Genomic DNA, 20,495 nt, shown 5'->3' on the forward strand with positions numbered 1-20,495 from the left:
GTGATCCTTGGTCTCTCTTGGGGGTCCTCCGCAATGTTCACGTGCTGATCTTTGCTTCCTGCACCCCTTCCCTCCACCCCGTGTGCAAATACCTCAGTTTCTTCTCCTTACCTTTCCAGTTCGAGGATCGTCTGCAATCGGCGGATGGCTCCTGAGCCCCGGGGAGCCTCCTCAGCACTCAGAGCCTAGCGGTGGGAGGGCATGGCTCCGGAATGGCGTCGCAGCTGAGCTGCGTGTTTCCAGGTCCGGACCTCGGGGGCAGTCAGCACTGGTGGCTATTCTGTAGTGGTGCCGTGACACGCGCAGATTGGGGCGGGGGAACAAACCCCTCAGGTAGGGCGAAAGGAGCGGAGACTAATTGCAGGAATTGAGCCAGAAAAAGAAGGTAAGGCTGACTTTGCTGGACACCCAGAGACCTCTCCTTTCTTTGGTTTGAGCCGACATTGGCAGTGTGTGATCTCTGCGGCTGTTGGGAGATCAGGAGGAGGAGAACTTTGGTATATGGAGAGGAGGGTTGGTCAGCACACTAAAGTCAATCCCTCAATGAAAGTGTGCAGATATGCTCCTCGAAAATTTAGCCCCCTATAGGCACCAAAAGCCCTAGAACCAGAGGAAGAGGCAGAGGGAAGGAAGTATCGGCACCTATAGTGAAGATTACACTCTCTTTAAAAACTTACTACAAAGTTCTCGCTACTCCCGCCCAAACCTCCGTGCCTATTTAAAAAGGCTCCCGCCCCGCTACTGTCAGCAAGATGGAATGGAGTCAACCTCAGACTACGCCGACTATGCCATTGGAAGTTCCATACTCCCTTTCTACATCAATGGTCCCCAACCAAATCGGCAGAGACATTGTCCGAGGACTCCAGTTGCCCCCAAATTTCTGCACACCCTGCAGTCTCCACTTCAAATCGTTTTAGTGTGTTGGAGGCGCAAGACGCCCAGCCAGGTCTCTACTCGGAATTAACACAACAAGCGCCATCTCTCCAACGACAATCCCAAGATCTCTGGCAGATATTCTCCTAGCACTTAAGGAAGAGATGGGGAATAGATTTACAGTGTCCGAAACCAACCAGGTAGCAATCCAGGCCTCCTGTGCAGTGTTAGCCCAAAAGCTGGAAGAAGTATCTTTAAGAACGGATACTTTGAAGCAGGAGATTCCGAAAATCAAAGAGGCACTTAATATATCCTCAGCAGAAATGGCTAAATTAGTGAGTCAAACTAGAGAAACGACGGAAGATCTAGAGCGTCTCGAGAAACAATCTGAGACTGATCAATGTCCCCGAAGCTCTTAAAGGCTCTGATATCAGGGGGTTTGTGATATCATTACTGAAAAATACAGTCTTAATCTCCCCAAATGTAGATTTATCCCAAGAGATACAGGGGGGTGCATCGAGATCCTTATAAAAAGAAATCCCGCAAAACAGAAGCCCAGGAAAATCCTGATTAATTTTCTTACCTATACTGTAAAAGAGACAATCCTAACGGTAGCACTCAAGGAAGGCACTTTAACATTCGACTCCCTCATTTACTATTAGATCGGATGTGTGCCACACCACTGCACAGAAACAACGGGAGATGGGCAAACGTATGGAGGAACTGAACAAACAGGGGGCTAGGGCACAGTTGAAGTTCCTAGCATCACTTCATACTATGTAGAACAATCATATGCATGTCCACCTCTCAGTAGAGGAGGTAGATGATCTTATAGATAAAATTAAGAACGGAGCAGGGGTATAGGTGTAGTGAGATGCGGAAGTGAGGGAGGCTTAGAGAGATCAGGGAAAGGAAAATGTGAAGAAAGTTTTTGCCCGAGGGACTGAAGCCTCTTAGGCTTTTAGCCTCATATAGTAGGGAGGGTTCCCTGGAGGGTTACTTGGGTGGGGGGTGGATCACGGGGTGGGGAGCAGTGGGAAAAAATTAAAAAAAAGAATCCTCTATTACATTTTCAATATCAGTTAGCCTGTCCTGGGTTTTATTTTTTGTTAGTTGTAGATATGCTTAATTGGCCTCGTCAATGGATGAACCTTTCTGATGGGAGTTAGAGATCTAAATCTCCTGTCGTGGAACATTAATGGTTTAAGATGTCTTCGTAGGCAGAGGTTAGCAATGAAATATCTAGAGCAAAGCCCAGCCCAGATCTCCTTAATCCAGGAGACCCATATGAGTCTTTCAGAGAGTCATATCGTATTTTCACGGTACCCTTGGATAAAATATTTCTGTACATCAGAACAGACAACCCATTGTAAGAGGGTTGCTATCTTGATAAAACAGGGGGCGGGATGCATAATTACATCATTCTAAACGGATCAAACTGGAAAATGGATTATAGCTAAACTAGACTTTAGAGGATCAGAGTTAGCATGTGTATCCTCCTATGGTCCGAACATCGATGATCCTACGCACTTATGCAAGCCAGGGGGCCCCTGAAAGAATACAAGCTCAGAGAAAGCTTGAAAATGCCCGCCAGGATTACAGGATCAAGCTTGATCAGAAATGTAAAGCACAGTGGCCGACAAAGTCCATGCAGAATTTCAAGTACGGAGAGAAGGCAGGATTACTTTTGGCCTGGAAGGCAAGAACGGATCGGGCAAAGAACCATATAAACGAATTATAAATGAAAATGGGGAGACATCTAGTAGATTGGAGGAAATGCAAGCTTGTCTACTCTCTTTATTCTCGGAGCTCTATAAGGAGACCTCACCTAATACCGAGACCCTCAAAACCTGGTTGAGGGAGAAATCCTTGCCTACTCTAACAGTTGAAAGCTGTAAAAAAGCTAGATGCCCCAATAACTGAGGACGAGATCAGAGTGTAAATTGGGAGATGCAAAACTAATAAAGCAGCAGGTACAGACGCGCTTTCTAGTGAGGTATATAACCTTCTGGTGGAGGAGCTGGTTCCGATCATGGGCACTCTGTTTACTTCGGTCTATCGAGTGGGGGCCAGGTACGTAGGTCCTGGAAGGAGGCAACGATAGTGCTCATTCTGAAGCCCACTAAGGACCCTTTAAGGGCTGATTCCTACAGACCGATCTCTCTGCTGAATGCTGACTATAAGATCTTTACGAGCATTCTAGTAGGGAGGCTGATCAAAATCCTTCCACAGCTGATTAATTCTGATCAGAAAGAATGTATCCCTAAGAGGTATACTCAAGAACAAACACAGCAACTCACAGGTAACATAGATTTGGCAATCACTCGATCTGAGCCCTTGGCCGTGGTGGCACTAGATGCGGCCAAGGCGTTCGATAGAGTATGCTAGGTATATCTTTGGGAAGTGTTACGAATAATGGGTTTTGGGTCTATTTTTAGCCAGACTTTGGAAAAATGTTATCAGGGGCCCTCTGCTAAAATACTATTAACGGGATTTTAACATCTAGTTTTAACATACTTAGTGGAACGAGACATGGTTGTCCCCTTTCGCCCCTGTTGCTCAATATTTATATAGAGCCCTTGGCACAGGCAATAAGAGCAGATGTCTTAACTCCCTTTAAATCCCATCATTATAGCAGCAAGGTTGCTTTGTACGCTGATGACTTGCTGTTATATACTGATAACCCCACAGTGGCAGTTCCAAGGGTTGAAACCTTGCTAGAAGAGTTCGGATCTCTGTCAGGGTATCTAGCCAACACATCTAAAACCGAGGTGATGTGTTGGAATATCGGCTATTTTGGGGGGGGCGGGGGGGGTTGGGGGAGGAGGGGAGAGAGAGAAGAAGTCAAGATTTTAAATATTTGGGTATTAGTATCGTTAAAGACATTGAGAAGATTCTGCAGATCAACCTAACTGGGGTTATAAAAGAAATTGATTGTTTATTAGCAAGGTGGAAAAACCTTCCTTTAACAATCAATGGCAGGGTTTACCTAGTTAAAAAGACCACTAAAGTCTTAGTATTCTTACACATTTATGTGCATTTTAAATGTACTGTGGTCATGTAACTCAATGTTAAACAACACAGTGTCTGAACTGTGTCAGTAAAGTGTAGCCTTGATATGAGTTTGGCATAACAAAGTGAGGATTTTAGAAAGTAGTGCAATCTGCTCCAGTTAGTGTTATTTGTACAAAAGTGTCAAGTACTTCAATCAATCAGGTTTTTGTAGCGCGCACAGCAACTCAGATGAGTGTCGAGGCTCTAAGATTCATTAACCACAAGTCAGAAGAAATTAATTAGGAAGCCAGATTAAACAGCCAAGTTTTAAGGCTCCGTTTTAAGGAACCTTCCTCTTTATTGGTTCTCAGTTCAAGGGGGAAGAGCATTCCAGCTAGAAAGCGGCAAGAGCCGAGACAGAGGAGCTGCCCCATGTCTACCTTTTGGTTTTTGGCACAACAGGCCATCTGAGGAGCGCAAAGTTCTTGCTGGAAGGTAGTGCGCAAGTCTGTTCCCAGGTAACGGGGACCTAACTTAAAAAAGGCTCTATGGGTCAGCACTAGCCCCTTGAAATGAACTCTCACGGATTGGCAACCAGTGCAATTCCTTTTGGTGCCGAAGAATGTGACTGTTTTTCCGGATCCCTACAAGGAGTCTGGCTACATGGTCCTGCACCAGTTGGAGTCTCCTAAGTTGGAAAGCTGAAAGACCCCAGTACAGAACATTGTAGTCCAGCAGCGAGGTTATGAGAGCATGAATTACCATCCTCTGGCGATGTAAAAGGGAGCAGAAATTGAAACTTTTTGAAGGATCTGTGATGGCTGAATCACATTTCTACCGCACGGTCTGCCTGGGAGCTGAAGGATAACTTATTGACAAACTTTTTCTCACAAGTGCGTACAACTGTGGCAAGGGTAGGATTTCTGTTTTTTGATGCCTCCCATCTGTACCAACAAGGCAGCTCCTAGCTCCCTACAGGCATTAGTCGCTTTATAAATGACGGACAGAATTACAGACTTTAACTGTGATTACGACAGCCACTGAAAGAAGGCCCTGCAGACGCATTTTGATCACATACAGCAGTCTCCAGCAGTGCCACTACTGGTGCTGATCTCTATTGAAACTGCTTCATTAAATCCAATGGCAAATATGAAGAATGACCCAAGAGTCTAAAAGTCCCCAAGAATTGTGAATGGGACCAATATACCATGCTTGGATGACCTGCTTGTACACAAGTTCAGACTGGAGCCTTTTTTTGTGGATTAATTTTTCACATTTATGGAACTTACATAGGACTGGTAGGGTGAGTTAGTCTCCGATTTAACTAAGTCAACTTGAGGAACCTGGGCCTTGCTCCTTTCTAATTCTTGAACTTTGGGCTAAATATCCTTGCAAAGGGATTTACTGATTGTGGCAACTTAAGCAGATTGCATAGGATCCTTTTTTAAATTGATTGGGTTAGTTTTTTAAAGTATGGCCTATAGCATAAAAAAGACAAGTGTCAGATAATATGCACTGCAGCATTTTTGTGCAGCCAATATGCGCACATTTGCAAATGATGGAAAGACAAAAAAGGAGCATTATGCTACTGGGTAAAGGCAGGTAAAAATAACAGCAAAAAAATCGAAAAGAAATAAACAGTGGTAAATCAATGAAAAACTCATGCAGGTTCTAGTAAGGTGATAAAGGCCATGAGTCATATATGTACAGTAATTGACATCATGGAGTACATATACATACTATGTCCGGGTGCCCTTTTGTGTGTATATCAATACCAAAACAGTGGTAAAAAAGACAAAGAAACAAGTCAACTGTCTTTAGAATGATGCCAACCGTATCAGAGAGGAAAAGAAAAACCTTATCCCATTAAGCATTAGGGGTATAGGCAGTAGGACGTTCAGAAAGGTTTTTGGTGTTTTTTCCTATAGGTAGTAGCAACATCATAGTATACCGGCGAGTCAGACGCGCATGTTCTTCATCCTGTATTTGAGGATTTGCATTCGCTTTGCCCTCGGCTTCCGCCCGCAGATTGTATAGGATCCTTAAAAAGCGAAAGCTTGTATCGATATGAAAGTTTTTCATTTGCATATCTTATAGACAACATTGTAGTTATTTTGACTTGGGTGCTTTAATGCATGTTTATTTGTTAGCAAGATTTGTTTTTCCCTTTTCAGTCCATTGTTTCTGCATTTAGAGGCTTTGAGCTTTTAAGTTGGGGTTCTACCCTAACATTTCAGTGATTTGTATTCACCTCCCCCACTGCTTTCATTGTTTTCAGACTCCAAAAATAATGGCTAAAACAAAAAGACGAACGCTCCACTTTCGAATGTTGCGAAAGCAGCCCACCCATTAAATCTCTCCAAAAACAGTCCAAAGAACCACAAACATAGGCTCTACACAGAGTGTCTGGAAACTCTGATCACCGACCAATACTGTCGCACAAGAGGATGCATGAAAGCAGATATGATCTTTTCCAAGAATTGCTATCCATAGACAGAGCTCTTCAAGGAGACGCTGTGTGTAGACTGCACAACAAAAATCCTCCTTAGGCAAAAGCAGTCTATTACAACTGTAGACATCTTTATAAAAAGAAATAGTAACAGAGAGTCAAGCCTCTTATTAGTACCTGAAATCATTCAACCTGTTACTATGACAATGACGAACCGTGAAAATACATAAATACTTTGGAAAATCACAGTATCTATGAGGTCAGAATTATTACTCACTAATACCACAAATCCCAAGACTACTCTCACAAATCCTGCAAAACATCCTTCTAGTTAAAACTGGAATCTGAAGCGAATACTCACCTAGATTAGGCCTTACCAATACTTTTAATTCCCCACTATTCTGACACCGTCACAAACTATCCTACTTTCACCCCCAAAACGGACAGTGGCAAGTGACTAACAAGCCTGCACCACTAGTCTAGAAGGCCCAGAAATGGTCTGACAAACCTCTTTGCCACTTAAGGTGGCAGCAAACTCCAATAGAACACAATAACTCATCACAAAGTATCCATTCCCTTCATACCCGACTCTACGCATAACTATGAGTCTTTCAATAAAATACAAGGCAACCTACAGGAAATCAGTAGCAAGAAAAACTCATCGTCTTCTGACCTCAGCAACACGAGAGGTGCAGTCAAAGCTATTAGAACAAATATAAACACCATTAATTCACTATGTTATAGCCTAAGGGACCTAAATGCAAACTGAAAACTGCACTAAGCAAAGAGCAAACAGACTCTCCCTCACAAGGTACCGTTAAAATGCTGTTAGGCACATGATATCGCCTAAAGCACAACTAGAAGTCTCGTTAACATCCGAATAATTATAGGCTACAAAAGTAAAAGGTACACTCACAAGAACACAGAGCTCATTTCAACAATGTAACAGCGGTATTCGTCTTCTCAGGCCAATCCAATATCAACAGAGTCCTTCTTGAAGGTTTTTTTCCTTTGAGCTGGCAGCATGAGAGCTCAATCAGTAACATTTGCAAGTGGTCACTGGTTTTCTTTACAAAAACATATGGAGGAATTACTGCATTATTTCAGAGTGCTGGAAAAGTTACAAAGTATTCTCTCTCTCTCATAAGTGATGAAACAAATAATTTCCACATTTGAACCCATCAGCCAACTATGAACAGAGACTTTTAGGAATAAAATGCCAAATTAATAATTTATGGGACAGAAAAGCTCCCAAAGGCCACACAAACAAATTATGGATATGACGATAAAAGTATGCTGATCCACACCCAAAATCCTTGCATTCGGTCTGTATTGGTCCGTAACTCTTATGGTTAATTCAGAATGGAACACTGAAAAATACTTAGAACTTTTCAATGCCAGCCTAGTGTCTTGACACAAAGTGAGCACTTTGTCAAAATGCAGAGACTGGAACGGAGACTACAAGAAAATTTACTTTTACTCCCATCATATAGTGACAGACAGGGTCAGCAGGCGGTAAGCTATAGCAAAGGTCCAGAAAGCAAAACAAGCATTTACAATGCAATGGTCTCGGCAATATTATGGGAAGAGCTATTGGTATTGCTCATCATTTTATCATTTTTGTATCCCTAAATAAATGGCATTGTCATTTCTATTGGCATTAGTTTTTTTTTTGCATATGTGATACCTATTGCATTAGCAGAGAGAGAGTGAGGTAGTGAGATAGAGAGAGAGTGAGGTATTGAAATAGAGAGTGAGGTAGTGAGAGAGAGTGAGGTAGATAGAGAGTGAGGCAGTGAAAGAGTGAGGTAGTGAGGGAGAGGGATGTTGTGAGGTAGTGATATACAAGCATAGAGTGATATTGTGATGTATAGAGAGAGGTAGTGAAAGAGAGAGTGAAAGTGAGTTAGTGAGATAGAAAGAGTGAGGTAGTGAGATAGAGAGTGATTGTAGCGTGCCGCCGTGTTTTAACTGAGGCGGGGTGGGGGGTGTTTTTGTGCCCCAGCAGCTGTTTGTTGCATTGGAGCTGGGACACCAGAGGCGAGGCAGGGGGGGGAGCATGCGCAAGGAGAGATAGAGGCGGGGGTGCGTGGAGTGGGCTGTGTCTCCGACCCTCGGGGCGCCGCCTCCTTCAAGCGCCTAGCAACGGTACAGAGTGATGGCGTCTGCTTTTGGTATATAAGGCTGCCATCTTGAAAAAAATAAAATGCAATAGAAGGAACAAAAAATGTGCACCATAAATAAAATGCCCACAGTCTATTGCATAGGTTACCCAAATGACCTTCGGAAACCTTAGCTGGTATTACAAAATGTGCATAATGCATGGATAACAAAACATTGCATTTAAAGTAAAAGTACACGTTATAATTAATGTACCTTTTAATAACATATGTGTTATTGTGGCTACGATAGTCGGCCAGTTGTACTTTGAATCAATTGTTCAGGTATCCCCCGCGTAAGTTGTTTACAAACGTATGAGAACAGACTGTAACCCCCAAACGAGGCTTGGGACGCAAAGTGATCTGTAACGTCCTTTCAACGAGCGTCGCACATGATTGGCTGGGATGTTGTAATCCATCCAATCAGAAGCCAGGACGCAGTAGTGTAGGAAACGGTGGAAGCGTCTTCACCAGGGCACCGGGTGCTCCTCCGGACTCGGGGCGTGTGAGTGAGTGGGAGCAGGGACTATTCCCGATACCGTAACAGCAGTAGGGTGAGCTCCAATCAGCATGACAGTGTGCACTCTGGCGATATCCACTATAGTAACCCTCTCCTGACTGCTCTTTGCAAGATTCACTTCACTCTGCTAAAAGCAAGCCTACAGTCGGCAGCACTTTTCGTCTCAGGGACCAAAAGGAATCACCATGTTTCACCGATTGTGGTAACACTTCACTGTTTTCCCAATGAAGCCAAGGCTGCATACAAAACGGCATGCATCACCCACTGCCCCTATACACATCCACCCACATTACCTGGCTGGACAAGCTTCGTTATTTGGCGGCAATAGGCGATCATAGAATGCGGATGCTCACCTGCTAGAAACCCAATCTTTAACACGCACACCACCGCCTTTCTCCGAGGCGAAGCAGAAATGCCTCGGAGAAACGCAGCGGCGGTTTCAGATTCGGGTGTGTGTTTCTTTTTCTCTCCTCTTGCCATTGGCTGGAGGAGAGAAAAACACGCCTAAAAAAGGGCGTGGCTAAAAAGTGGAAAGAAGAGCACGGAACACGCCCCCGAATCTGAAAAAGACGGAGCCTATTTGGAGGGACGTCTCTCTCCTCCAATGGCTGGCCTCCATTTAGGAAGCCAGCCAATGGAGGAGAGCCAAAAAGAGAGGCGGGCTAAAGAGCCACTCTCAGAAACATTAAATCTCCGGACTTCCGGTTCTGCCTTCGGCAGACCGGATGGTCCCTCGACCTAAAAAGCTGAAGTAAGAACAATACATAGGGCAGATGGAATTTTGGATACTTACGTTGTACCAGATAGCAAGAATGGTGTTCGGACACCTTCAACAACCACCACATTTTTCACACCAGGCTTGGATAGAGTTTTCTTGCTCTTGGTCTGCACAGCTGTAAGCAAAGAATTAGAAAGATAACAATACTACAGCCCAATGCATGTTTGACATCAACTTGGTCAAAAAGAGAATATCCCTTTGTATGAAGCTGGCTCTTTATATAGTGGACCAAAAGGAGGTACACTGTGTAAAGTGTCCAGGTAAACCCCAAAGGAATTACAGAGGCACCAATGACACCGCAAATGTTCTCGTTCGTGGTAATGTGGGTGAACAATTAGGCATATTAGAGGGTAGCGCTAAACATTTATTATCTACAAAAAGGCAATAAATGAGACACAAACTCAATAAAGAAATCCGAAAGCTATTCATAAAAATAACATACTTTTATATGAATTAGAGACCACGATTATCTAAATCAGCTAAGTACTTTTAGAGTTATACATTTTTACAGTTTCAAAAGTTGACAGTGCAATTTTTGGGAGTAGTAAGGTTATCCTAGGGGAAAAAAAACATGTACTGCATTTGGGCACTTACCGGCGACTTACGGGACTGTTCTCCGGGACTTAAGGCGAGTATGGGGCAAGGTCCAAGGCCACACCAGCAGGTCACCTAGGGAGACTGGGGCTTCTGGGTGCAGAGGTGTGTTACGGCACTGGGGGCCCTATGTATTTTAATGGGGAATGGTCAGGTCGAAGAGAGGCTGGTACTGGGGGACCAGTTTGGGGGAATCCACAAGAGTGCTCGACCCTTGAGATGCTTGTGCATGTGGGAACACCTTTGGCCCACTTCTTCTCGGGCCATGGGGCTTGGTTGCAGTGGTGTCTTTTGGCATTGGGTCCGGTGCTGGAGTCTCACGGTTGGAGGAGCCCTGCAGAAAGAGGCTGCTGGCGGTGACTGGACATCCAGTCTGCCCAGACCCAAGGATGGGCTCTGTTCTGCTGGGTCTGGGGACCTTGTTGGTACCGTCACTTCCCTTGGACTTGGGGGCGCAGGTAGAGAGGTGTTTTAAGTTGCTGGGTGGTGTCAGTTGCAGACTCACTTTTAGCCTTTGTTTATGCTGCAGAGGAGCAAACAGGATCTCACTGGCCCTGAAGTCCCTCAGCATGCAGTTCGGTCTTCCACGGCATTGGTGTCCAGACTGGACACAACAAGCCTAAATTCCTGCAAGGGGTCCAGTACCCATGGTACTGGTGTTGTCCGGCTCCGGTCGATCCTGACACCCCCACACTTGGAGGGAGGATGGATCTGACCTGTAGGAGCACTGCTACATCTTCCTGGGCAGCTGCTGTGTTGGCAGTTCCCGTAGGCGCAGGTCAGTGTACTGGGCATTGCTTCTTTGGTGCCTGCAGCTGCAGGGGAGTAGCTCCTAAAATCCAATGGAGTTTTGTTGGCGAGTGGCAGCGCACTGGCAGCCCTCCGCATTTCTTTGAATCTGCACAGCGGCAGGACGAGTTGGCTGCTCCATGAGGGTCGGGTGGAGCAGGCAGGCTGGCAGGGTTGGGGGCCAAATGAGTCGTGCTCCTCAGTTCGGGTCAGCAGTCTTCTAGTCTACTTCTTTTTGTCCATCACAATCTGAAGTCCTGGTATCAGGGGGTCCCCTAAATACTCAATGTAGGGGCGTTAAGGGGAGGGAGGGATAGTAGATAATGGGCTACTTACCCCTGGGGTCATGACACCCCCCAAACGACCACTTCCTTTGGGGAGTGGGCATCCCCGGTCCCAGAATGCCTAATTCCACCACACACACGATGGTGTAATTCCTAATTTCGTGCTCACTTCAAGCTGGTCACCCTAAACGTGTGTCCAGCCTTGGCAGTCTAGCACGTCTCCAGCATAGCTAATTTTCCTGCCCTTCTGGGTCCCAGGGCAGGGGGTGGTATTTTCCCTGTCTAGTAAAGCCTTGAGTCGCATATCAAAGGCATTAGAGGCCTTTGAAGCCTCCTACCTCGATATGCTAATTTACCAACCTTCCTGGACAACGAGGTGATTACACCTCTTTCCAGAGCAGGAATTGTTCCCGACTTCCTGAGAGCGAGGGCTCTTACCCCTGGGGGTTAGAAACTCGTCTGTGGTGGCAGGCTGGACTGGACCAGTCAGCCAGAACTCTAGAGTCCTGGAAGGTTTCAGAGGTCACCTCTAAGGTACCCTCTAGGTGCATATATCTATCACTGGATCAGCATGGGTTTCTTAATACGAGCTGTTTGATACCAAACACCATAGGTTTCAGTGAACCCATTATGTAGTTGGGAAACTTGTTTTGACCAGTGCCCAGTACATACCTTAACATGACTTCTGTGTTCACTTGTACTGTCAGTAATTGAACGGGCAAGCACCAGGGCATATCTGCTCATTGACATATATGTCATCACATGTAATATAATGCACCATTCCTGTCGGGGTGACTTACAAATATTACATACATTGTTTGGGGACATGGCACACAACTGTGTGCCATGTCGTATATTTACTTTTTGGAGCTCTTTGTCACGCAGCCTGCAGTGACAGTCTGTAGGAGTTTGGTGCAGGGTCCCTTAGAGTGGTACAAGATATGCTGCAGCTCTTAGGGACCCACTTTAGTACCTATGCCCCAAATACCATAATTAGGACATAGGTAGTACCACTTACTAGGGACATACAGAGGTGCTAAAGGCCTGGCCCGCTTGGGATCAAGTGACCAGATGTTTTGGGGAAAAAGCACCGAGGACATGGTTAGCAGGAAACCAGTATACTTCAGTCTAAGTTGCATCACATACCACACAAACGTGTGGGGGGGGGGGGGGGCTACTGCAACAAAACCCCAGTTTCCTACACCCATAAACACTGGTACTCTTTACAGAGAATCAAAAATCTATCTACAGAACACAAATAATGGCCATTGGGAAAAGCGAGCAAGAGGAAAAACACCAATTTAGAGGAGGTGCACATCATCTACAAGTGTACAGAGTTACAAAATTGCATCCCACACCTATGTGGAGCCACATACTGCTCGCTTGAATTAGAATTACTAATAACTATGAAGCAATACTGACATTCTACAAAAGCATTCCTACAGATGGAAGACGAGAATTGAGGAATGAAAGGGATCAATGGTCTTGGGGAAGACAGGAAGCTAAGACGAGATGCATGATGTATGTTGTACAGCCAATACAGTGGGTGGCACTGTAGTGAAAAAAGAACATACCAAGGTGTACCTTGCAAAACTGAAAGCTACCAAGGAACCTGGGCCAGAACATGGTATACATCATTGTGATATCAAGCTCTTTGGGAAAGTCCAACAATTGGGCTGCACTCTGACACAGAAGAGCTTTCCCCAATGCTTTATTTTGGTAAAACAGTCGCGCTGACCCGCTAATTGTAAGCAGCAGACCACAGACCTGACGCGTTTCGAGAGTTCTCTTTTTCAAAGGGTGAGTGTAGTCAAAAGCACACATGCGGCCACACCTTCCTTTTTCCACCATATCGTGAGTCCTGATTGGACAACTCTGCATGAGAATTCACGTTGTGTTCTGGGAGGTGTAGTCCATATTAAAAACCCTCAGATGGTGGTGCTCCAAATTCACTGCAGATTACGGCTCCACATGAGCCCAAGACAGCGTGACGGTATTAATCCACTTCTGTGCCCCACAATCGAAGCCCCTCCTCATTAGGAACTCCGTGGACCCCGTTTACAAAGTGGTGCAGTCCAATCAGGACTCAAGATATGGTGGAAAAAGGAAGGTGTGGCCGCATGTGTGCTTTTGACTACACTCACCCTTTGAAAAAGAGAACTCTCGAAACGCGTCAGGGCTGTGGTCTGCTGCTTACAATTAGTGGGTCAGCACGACTGGTTTACCAAAATAAAGCACTGGGAAAAGCTCTTCTGTGTCCGAGTGCAGCCCAATTGTTGGAATAGATAGACAGACAGACATATATTTACTGCTGTCTAGATTTATGGGCATGCAGATTCTCATAATACAGAGCATTAGGGAAAAAGGCTTTGGATTTCTAAGCGAGGAATATTTCAGTGTGTTTTAACCACAGGAGCAGCTTTTCATAAATAGCTTCCCTAAGAGTTCTACCGTCAGAATCAACATTTCCCATGATGAGTCTTCTGTGACAGCAGGAAGTAAATCCTGCATGCAGTTTAACGGCTCTGTAGTTTTCCAAGTGGTGAGTTTTATAACTAAGTTATTTTATCTCCTTGATGCTAGCGCACACAAATGAGCCTTGGTAATCTCTTACTCTAGTTTCTTTTTTTTCCTTCATGGATTTTATGGTGATTGTGTAAACTATGTAGTAGAAAGTATTTCTTCATCGAGGAGATGACAATTCTCAGTATCTAGTAACTTGAACAAAAGGGGGTACATTGTGGGTGAGAGAAGGTGGGCGAATGGAAGAAAGTGGCCTGTTGACTGACTTGTTAGGCGAGGATCAGGTTCTCTGGTGTGGAGAAGGGAGAGGTGGACAAATGCTTGAAGGTTTGGAATTGAGGGCACAAGTAAAGAATGAATGAGGACAGGTAACTGCATTGGGGCACTGGGTATAGGACTGGCCAAGTCAAAAGAAGTGCAGCTGACCCACTGGCATAGAAAGGACCACAGTACACAAAGGGCCTTGGCGGCTGCAACTGATGAGAAATACTGAGTTAGCATGTATGTGTCAGCCTAAAAAATTAAGGAAACACAGATAAAGACTAGCAGGATACAAAAAAGAATTGAGCTCTGCTAATCTCAAAGTTCCACATAAATCTAATCTAAGGTCATACAGCAGCTTGTAACAAGTCCAGCCCAAATTCAATAGGTATATTCCATGTGTACATTTGCCAAAAATACAACTAAATTATAACATAAAAAAATACCCACATATCCATTTTCTTACATACATTATGAACATAGTTCTTTCGAAGTAACTACATTTCCAATTCTATGTTTTCCCTGCGTTTTGAAGTTTCCTATAATACCCTACTATTAGTACACAAAAAAGTTTAGCCCAAACGGGAAAACTAAAAAAAACACTACAGCCTCTTCATCCAATCTGTTAAATGCATACAAAAACCCTAATTAACTTATTCTCACCACTATAATACATAAAACATTCTGCTTACTTCCAGAGTTATTTACAGTTTTCAGTTGACCAGTAAGGGAGATATCAGAATGGATTTAAGTGGGTACTTTTGCAAGTAGGTACAATATGCATTTACTTGGCTGTTCTATATCATACATAAAACAATTGTCTAAATATATTGAGTTTTCTTCCCCCTACCAAATCCAAACAATTATTTTGTTTAATGGAGGCGGAGTTGCGCGCCCTGCTGTGGAGTGCAGGGACTGCGCGTATAGCGTCACACAAGTTACAAAGGTGCGTCTATGAAGGAGGGCTGACGATCCTGGTTGCACAAATTGTACTACTGGGCATCCCAATTGGTCACAGTGACCGGCTGGGCCTTTGGAGACGGGACGGAGCCAGTTTATAGAGTTGAAAGGTTATATATGGGAACCAGGGGATACTGCTCTCTGCTCTATGATGAGAAGGGAATCCGGGGTCTACCGGCACGTACGCAAACTGTGGCCAAAATTTAGAGGGAAGCAACAAAATACCTGGGCTAGAAGGGCAGGCTGACCGCAATTACTCCCTTGTGGGAAGAAGGCGACCAACGTGCGGAATTTAGTATGCTAAGAGGTTTGAGTAAATGGGAACTTCTCTGGCTTGAAAAAGTGGGGGGTCTCTGGAGTGTTCGGGCCTTCGTGACATGTGAGGTCCTTCAACAAGGGTATGGAATGGGCCTGGGGGAGCGGTTGCAATATTTACAATTGGGCCATTCCCTGCAGAGACATATCTGCGAAAGGTGAGGACCTGGTGGAGGCAGCTCCCCTATAGGAGGCTTTTTTTAACTTAGAACTCTGTTGAGCTGAAACTTTCTTTTAAAAATATTGTGTCACCTTCTTGTAATTTTAGTTGGCTACATGATGTTATAAATTTTGTGTCACGCTGTCAAATTATTGCATTCTCGCACTCATTGAGGGGTTAGTTGCTCTAGTATCGTTCTAAAGTTTTGAACTGTGCCTGCACGCCCGGTCCGACCCAGTAGCCAATCACGGGTGCGGAGGGCGGGGCAGTGACAGGCCCACACAGGAAGGCGAACGGTTAGCGCTCTAGCTTCTCCACACTTGAGGGCTATTTAGCCACTCGTCGTCTCTAGCGCGCAGCGTTTGCGCGCACTGTGGCGCCTACTCCTGCGCCTAAGACGAGCCGAAGACCAGCCCGTCTGCGCCCGTCCGCGACAGATCGGGGCAGGGAGCTATGAAGGAGTACCTATCCAGCCCAGAGAAATCTCCCAGCAGCAGGATAACATATACCTCACAGGTATTAATAGAGATTGGCACACATGTTCCTAGGGTATGCACACATTAGGTGGGAACCAACCTAGAGGGCCCGTTTGCCTGTCGGGGATGTCATGTGCAGTTTCATAATCCCACTGCAGCTGGACAATACTTGGAGCGCCCCCCGGAATTGGCGGGACAAGTACAACATATCACATTGACACACAATCCTATGGGTAATCTACCATTGGGGAGTAAGAACCTGTTGTGTAACATTCGTTCATTAGCCAAACACTCCATTGAGGTATGGGACCTCATATCATCTGAAGAACCAGATTTATGCTTTCTGACTGAAACATGGCTCAAACCTCACTCAGTCCCAGCCATAACCTTGGGTATACCGATAGGATATAAAATATCCAGGTTGGATCGCCCTAATAAAACAGGGGGAGGGGGGGGGAGCTATTGTATATAGACAAGAAATGAATGTTACTATCACTGAGGAACTTTGCACACCTCAGAGAGAATTAATGATTTTTAAAATTAATTCAGCATCTAAGGAAAACAGGAAGGGTGCTGTGGTGTACCGCCCCCCTGGCCCATGTGAGAATTTTTCTGTTCTTCTTATTGAAGCTTTAGCCCCTCATGTACAAGAGAAATCTGATTTTCTTCTTGTAGGGGACTTTAATGTCCGCAGTGAGCTGGGTAATTGTCCGGAGGCAAATACCTTACTTGCGGACTTAGACTTATTGGGACTAAAAAAGTATAATCATGGCCCGACTCATCAAGCCGGCCATACTTTGGATTTAGTCATGTCTAATTCGCCCTTGATTAAATGTATGCCTCCTACTCAAGTGGACTGGACGGACCACTTCATTCTTAAATTTTACACATTTGCTAACCATAAGCCTCGGGCTGGACAGATTGCATTAGCCAGCACAAGGAGACCTTGGCATAAACTCACTTCGGAGAATTTTAGGGAAAAATATAAGGAATTCATAACTAATAGACTGTCAGATGATATTACAATCGAATTAAATATGTTTGAGGAAGAGGCCGCTAAGGCCATAAACGCTACCATTCCTTTAAGAGTGTTTAAACCCCGTGTAGCACATAAGCATCAGGTCTGGTTTTCTGATGAATTAAGATCCCTTAATTTAAAGACTAGGAAACTAGAAAAGATATGGAGATCATCGCGGAGGACTTAAGATAAGGAACATCATAGGATCGCTCTTAAACATATCACAAGGCCATTCGTGCTGCACGTTAAAACTATATTGCTACACAACTATCTGCAGCTGCTGAAAACTCGAAAATGTTATATCAAATTTTACAAACTTTCACTAAGCCAGCAGCATGTGAAACAGCAGAACTAGCATCCCAAGAACTTTGTGACGAGATCTCACTATTCTTTACAAAGAAGATAGATGGGATCCATGATAAAATAATGCATTCCAACAATACTGCTCTAATAGATAACATTCCTCCACTGACTGCTGGAGCCCATTCCCGCTCCACCCTGTGCCTCACTGAATTTCCTCCTATATCTATAGAGGAGGTAACTTCTTTAATTATGCAAATAAAGAGTGGTTGCCCTTTGGATACCATCCCTGCACGTATCATGCCTATATTGGCTAACGATTTGGGCCCGAGAATTCTGCAATTAGTTAATCTGTCCCTGAGTACAGGGGAGGTTCCCCTAGACTGGAAACGGGAACTGGTAAGACCTCTAAGGAAAAACAATGCCATCCCCTGGACAGAACTGTCCAATCTAAGACCGATCTCTCTTCTTCCCTTTTTGGGCAAATTAATCGAGAAGTTTGTAAACCGCCACCTGTCGACTTACATCGAAAAAGCAGGGGGACTGGACTGTTCCCAGTCACGGTTTAGGCCTAGACACAGCACCGAGACCACCTTGCTGTCCGTCGCAGACGATCTACATATGCTCCAGGACAAGGGTTATTCCGTTGTACTGGTGCTGTTGGATCTGTCTGCGGCGTTTGACACCGTGTCGCACAACATCCTGACTTCCAGGCTAGCTAATATTGGCCTGGGAGACAAGGCGCTGGCCTGGCTGAGGAGTTTCCTAACAGATCGTACCCAAAGTGTCATCTTGGGTACATTTCGGGCAGAGGAGCCGAGGATCTCTAAAGGGGTGCCACAGGGCTCCTGCTTGAGCCCTACGCTTTTCAACATCTATGTGGCCCCCTTGGCCAACATCATGAGATCCCATGGGTTCATCCCGGTGTCTTACGCGGATGATACCCAACTCCTCTTTCCATTTAAAACACTCACTACAGAGATTAGGAACTCGTTTGCCCAGGGAATGAAAGCAGTGGCACATTGGATGGCGTCCAAATATTTGCAATGCAATGTTGCTAAAACGGAGGTGATGCTATTTGGCGAGGCTAAACTCCTGTGGACCCCGGACTGGTGGCCAGACCCTTATCTGTGGCAGGTCCCATGCTGTGGAACAGTCTCCCCATAGCGATCAGACTGCACAGAGAACATCTTCCTTTTAGGAAACAATTAAAAACTTTCCTCTTTCAAGATTAAGATACCATTTTAATGTTATAAATGTACACGGCTAGTAATTGCTCTTTGTTTATTGATGGTGCTAAAGGGCGCGGAGATACTCCTTAGGGAGTCGATTCCAGCGCGGTACAAACATGCAAATAAATAAATAAAAGGCTATCTCGCTAATAAACTAATGAATAGCCCAGAGCAGATAGGACCACTACGATTAGTGTGGAAAGGTGATGTGGGTACAATGTTCGACACAGACTGGATGGAAGCCCTCGAGGGTAAGCTTCCGTTTCCGTCTCATTCAATTGATGGTCCTACACGAAATATACTGTTCCCATGGTTTGCTGAGCCGCCTGGGCAGAGCAAAATCACCCCCTTGCCACAGAGGGTGTGGACAAGAACGCACTTTTTTACCAGCTCCTCTGGGAGTGCCCGGAAACAAAAATACTGGGGGAGAATTAGGGATGCCATGTCACAGGTGACGTCACCCCCTTCCTCCCTCCTCCTCCTCCTCCCTGCTTCCTCCACCCCCCCCATCTTCCACTCCCCCCTCCTCCACCTCCCATCCTCCTGCTGCCCCCCCCTCCTCCTCTCCCTCTTCCTTCCCCTCCAAGCCACCAGAGAAACACTACACAGAGCCAACACAGGCAGGTTAGAAGCCCAAACTTCAGGAGGCACCAAAATACTGCATTCCACAAAATAATCTTAGTACAGACAACTTCCTCAGATGACCTGTGTACTGTGTGAATCCCACAGTATACGGGTTAAATGTATATAAAGCACAGAGAGGAAAAGCAGCCATTTAATCTGTTGCAAGTTAGACCGGGAAAAGTTAATTTACCAGGAGAGTTGAGAGGGGAAGAGCAGCTCACAGATCTTGCGCCTGGAAGAGAGGAAAAGGAAAGAGAATTTCTATGGTGTGATAACTCAGTAAAAACAATGTATTTACAAAAACAAATTCATACATTGCTTTCACATCAAGGAACAAAGCATGTCTGGTAAGCACAACCAGAAATAATGAGCAACAGAAGGGGCGTGGCTTAACGCCGGAGGAGCCCGATTTGAAATGAAAATAAGTAATCATTCATAGGGATGACTTATTGGCATACTCATTCAGAAATTAAACATAAGATATGTCGATTAGAATAGAAATGCAAACCAATGCTGAAGTCACATTATAAGTGAAAAACGACATAGTATAGTGAACACCTGGCAAGTAATTTCTAATGTTAAATTTTTACTGGATCATTGGAGGGAAGGCTACATCAAAACTATAGTTTAATGGTATTTTAACAAAAGTCAAAATACTGGAGGAAAAGAAATCAGACACCTAAATGCATCACAAAACTGAACATCGAATTCAGTATTTTCAAACTTTAAAAACAGCATGGTTTATTTTTTAGGTCTCGCCTAGTGTTGCAGCGCACATGCGAGGCACGCTCTGCGAGGCATATTGAAGTAGGGTAGGTTTTAGAAGTGGGGTGGGAGCCCCGCTCATCTTTTTCATTAGCTGGCGTCATCGTCCATGGTAAATGCTGGCTTCCGATTGATAATGAGGCTTCTTAGTCCCTCCTTGTCACGGCCCTTTCTCCTTTTGGGCCCGCCCATCAGGACTGGATCTTTTATTTGCGGTGTTATACTATCTCCTTCAATTAATCGGTGAGCACTTTTTTTATACTGGTGCTGGACTATGTGTGGTGGGCGCTTTTTGGCTGGTTCCTAGAGCCCGAGAAGAGGGCTCCAACTGTGCTCAGAACAAGCAGTGTGGCCAGAGGTACGTGGGGGCACCAGTAAATTCTTCCCGAAGCCCGGGCCATTGCGGAGGCTTGCTGAGGGA

At 45.0% G+C, this 20,495-nt stretch overlaps 1 protein-coding gene across 2 annotated transcripts in view; it reads right to left on the minus strand.

Annotated features, from left to right (window-relative positions):
* Window positions 1-20,495, minus strand: part of HADHB (hydroxyacyl-CoA dehydrogenase trifunctional multienzyme complex subunit beta) — a 341,378-nt gene that overhangs the window by 110,051 nt on the left and 210,832 nt on the right. For both annotated transcript variants that reach the window (XM_085613199.1, XM_085613198.1), the window contains exons 3-4: window positions 19,500-19,541; window positions 9,789-9,888 (exon numbers count right to left, since the gene is read on the minus strand). In XM_085613199.1, coding sequence (XP_085469325.1) covers window positions 9,789-9,888; window positions 19,500-19,541 — 142 coding nt within the window. The remainder of the gene's footprint in view (window positions 1-9,788; window positions 9,889-19,499; window positions 19,542-20,495) is intronic.

The sequence above is a fragment of the Triturus cristatus genome, chromosome 6 (assembly GCF_964204655.1).
Source record: "Triturus cristatus chromosome 6, aTriCri1.1, whole genome shotgun sequence".
In the NCBI taxonomy this organism is placed as follows: Eukaryota; Metazoa; Chordata; class Amphibia; order Caudata; family Salamandridae; genus Triturus; species Triturus cristatus.